At 49.9% G+C, this 785-nt stretch overlaps 1 protein-coding gene across 1 annotated transcript; it reads left to right on the forward strand.

Moving 5' to 3' along the window:
- Positions 1-428: 428 nt before the first annotated feature.
- DQ04_19651000 (hypothetical protein) lies at positions 429-785 on the forward strand (the record flags this gene model as incomplete). The annotated part of the gene is made up of 1 exon (XM_009317843.1): positions 429-785. A coding segment is annotated over one exon (357 nt), but the record flags the coding sequence as incomplete, so codon positions are not given.

Below are 785 nucleotides of genomic sequence, written 5' to 3' on the forward strand. Positions count from 1 at the left end.
ATGAATGACATGAGCGACGCCGACGTAACGACGCGAGCTATGGTGGCGATGTGTGGGGGATTTTGAGGTGGCGCGGGGACTCTGGGAGGTTGGGTGTGCGTGGATGCCTTTGCATTGCATGCGTGAAGGTGTGAGAGTGGGAGATATACAGAGAGGAGAATGCCTGAGAGTCTGTGCTAGCACACAGTGACTGAATGAAAAAACACAATTGGCTGGCTCAGCGTAAGATTGAAGTGAAACCCCAACGAAGGGACTTGTATATATGCCCAAGCGAAGAATAAAAATATAGATGCGTCCCTTGTAGAACCATGCTTGTTTTTAATCCTCTGCGCTCTGTATTCTATTAGCTGCTTTTTTGCTCATACTCATTCTGAACTAAGGGAATTATCTAGCATCACCTGCAGCACCAATATCGAAGTTGACAATCCATGAACATGAGGCACATGGAAGGGGAATCGAAATTGCCACATCTACGGTATTCCAAGATGCCAAAGAGCATTGACAACTGCAGTCTCGGTGCCATGGGCCTCTGTGAACCTGTTTCAGTCCTGCGTCGAGGCAGAAGGAAGACGAGACTGCAGGCATCTATCGGACTACAGTTGAGAGACATTCAGGCGATGTTTCTGGTACTGATGGTTGTGGCTGAACCGTTTCTTTGCTGTGCTGCTGCTGCGGCTGGCGGCGTAGTCCCCCAAACGAGAATGACCACGCCTGCAGCCGACGACGATCCCTTGGTGACGCTCACGAACTGCTTTCCCAGCGTTATACTCGGTTTTGTCACTATC

This window comes from Trypanosoma grayi (assembly GCF_000691245.1).
Source record: "Trypanosoma grayi strain ANR4 Tgr_1965_V1, whole genome shotgun sequence".
Taxonomy (NCBI): Eukaryota; Euglenozoa; class Kinetoplastea; order Trypanosomatida; family Trypanosomatidae; genus Trypanosoma; species Trypanosoma grayi.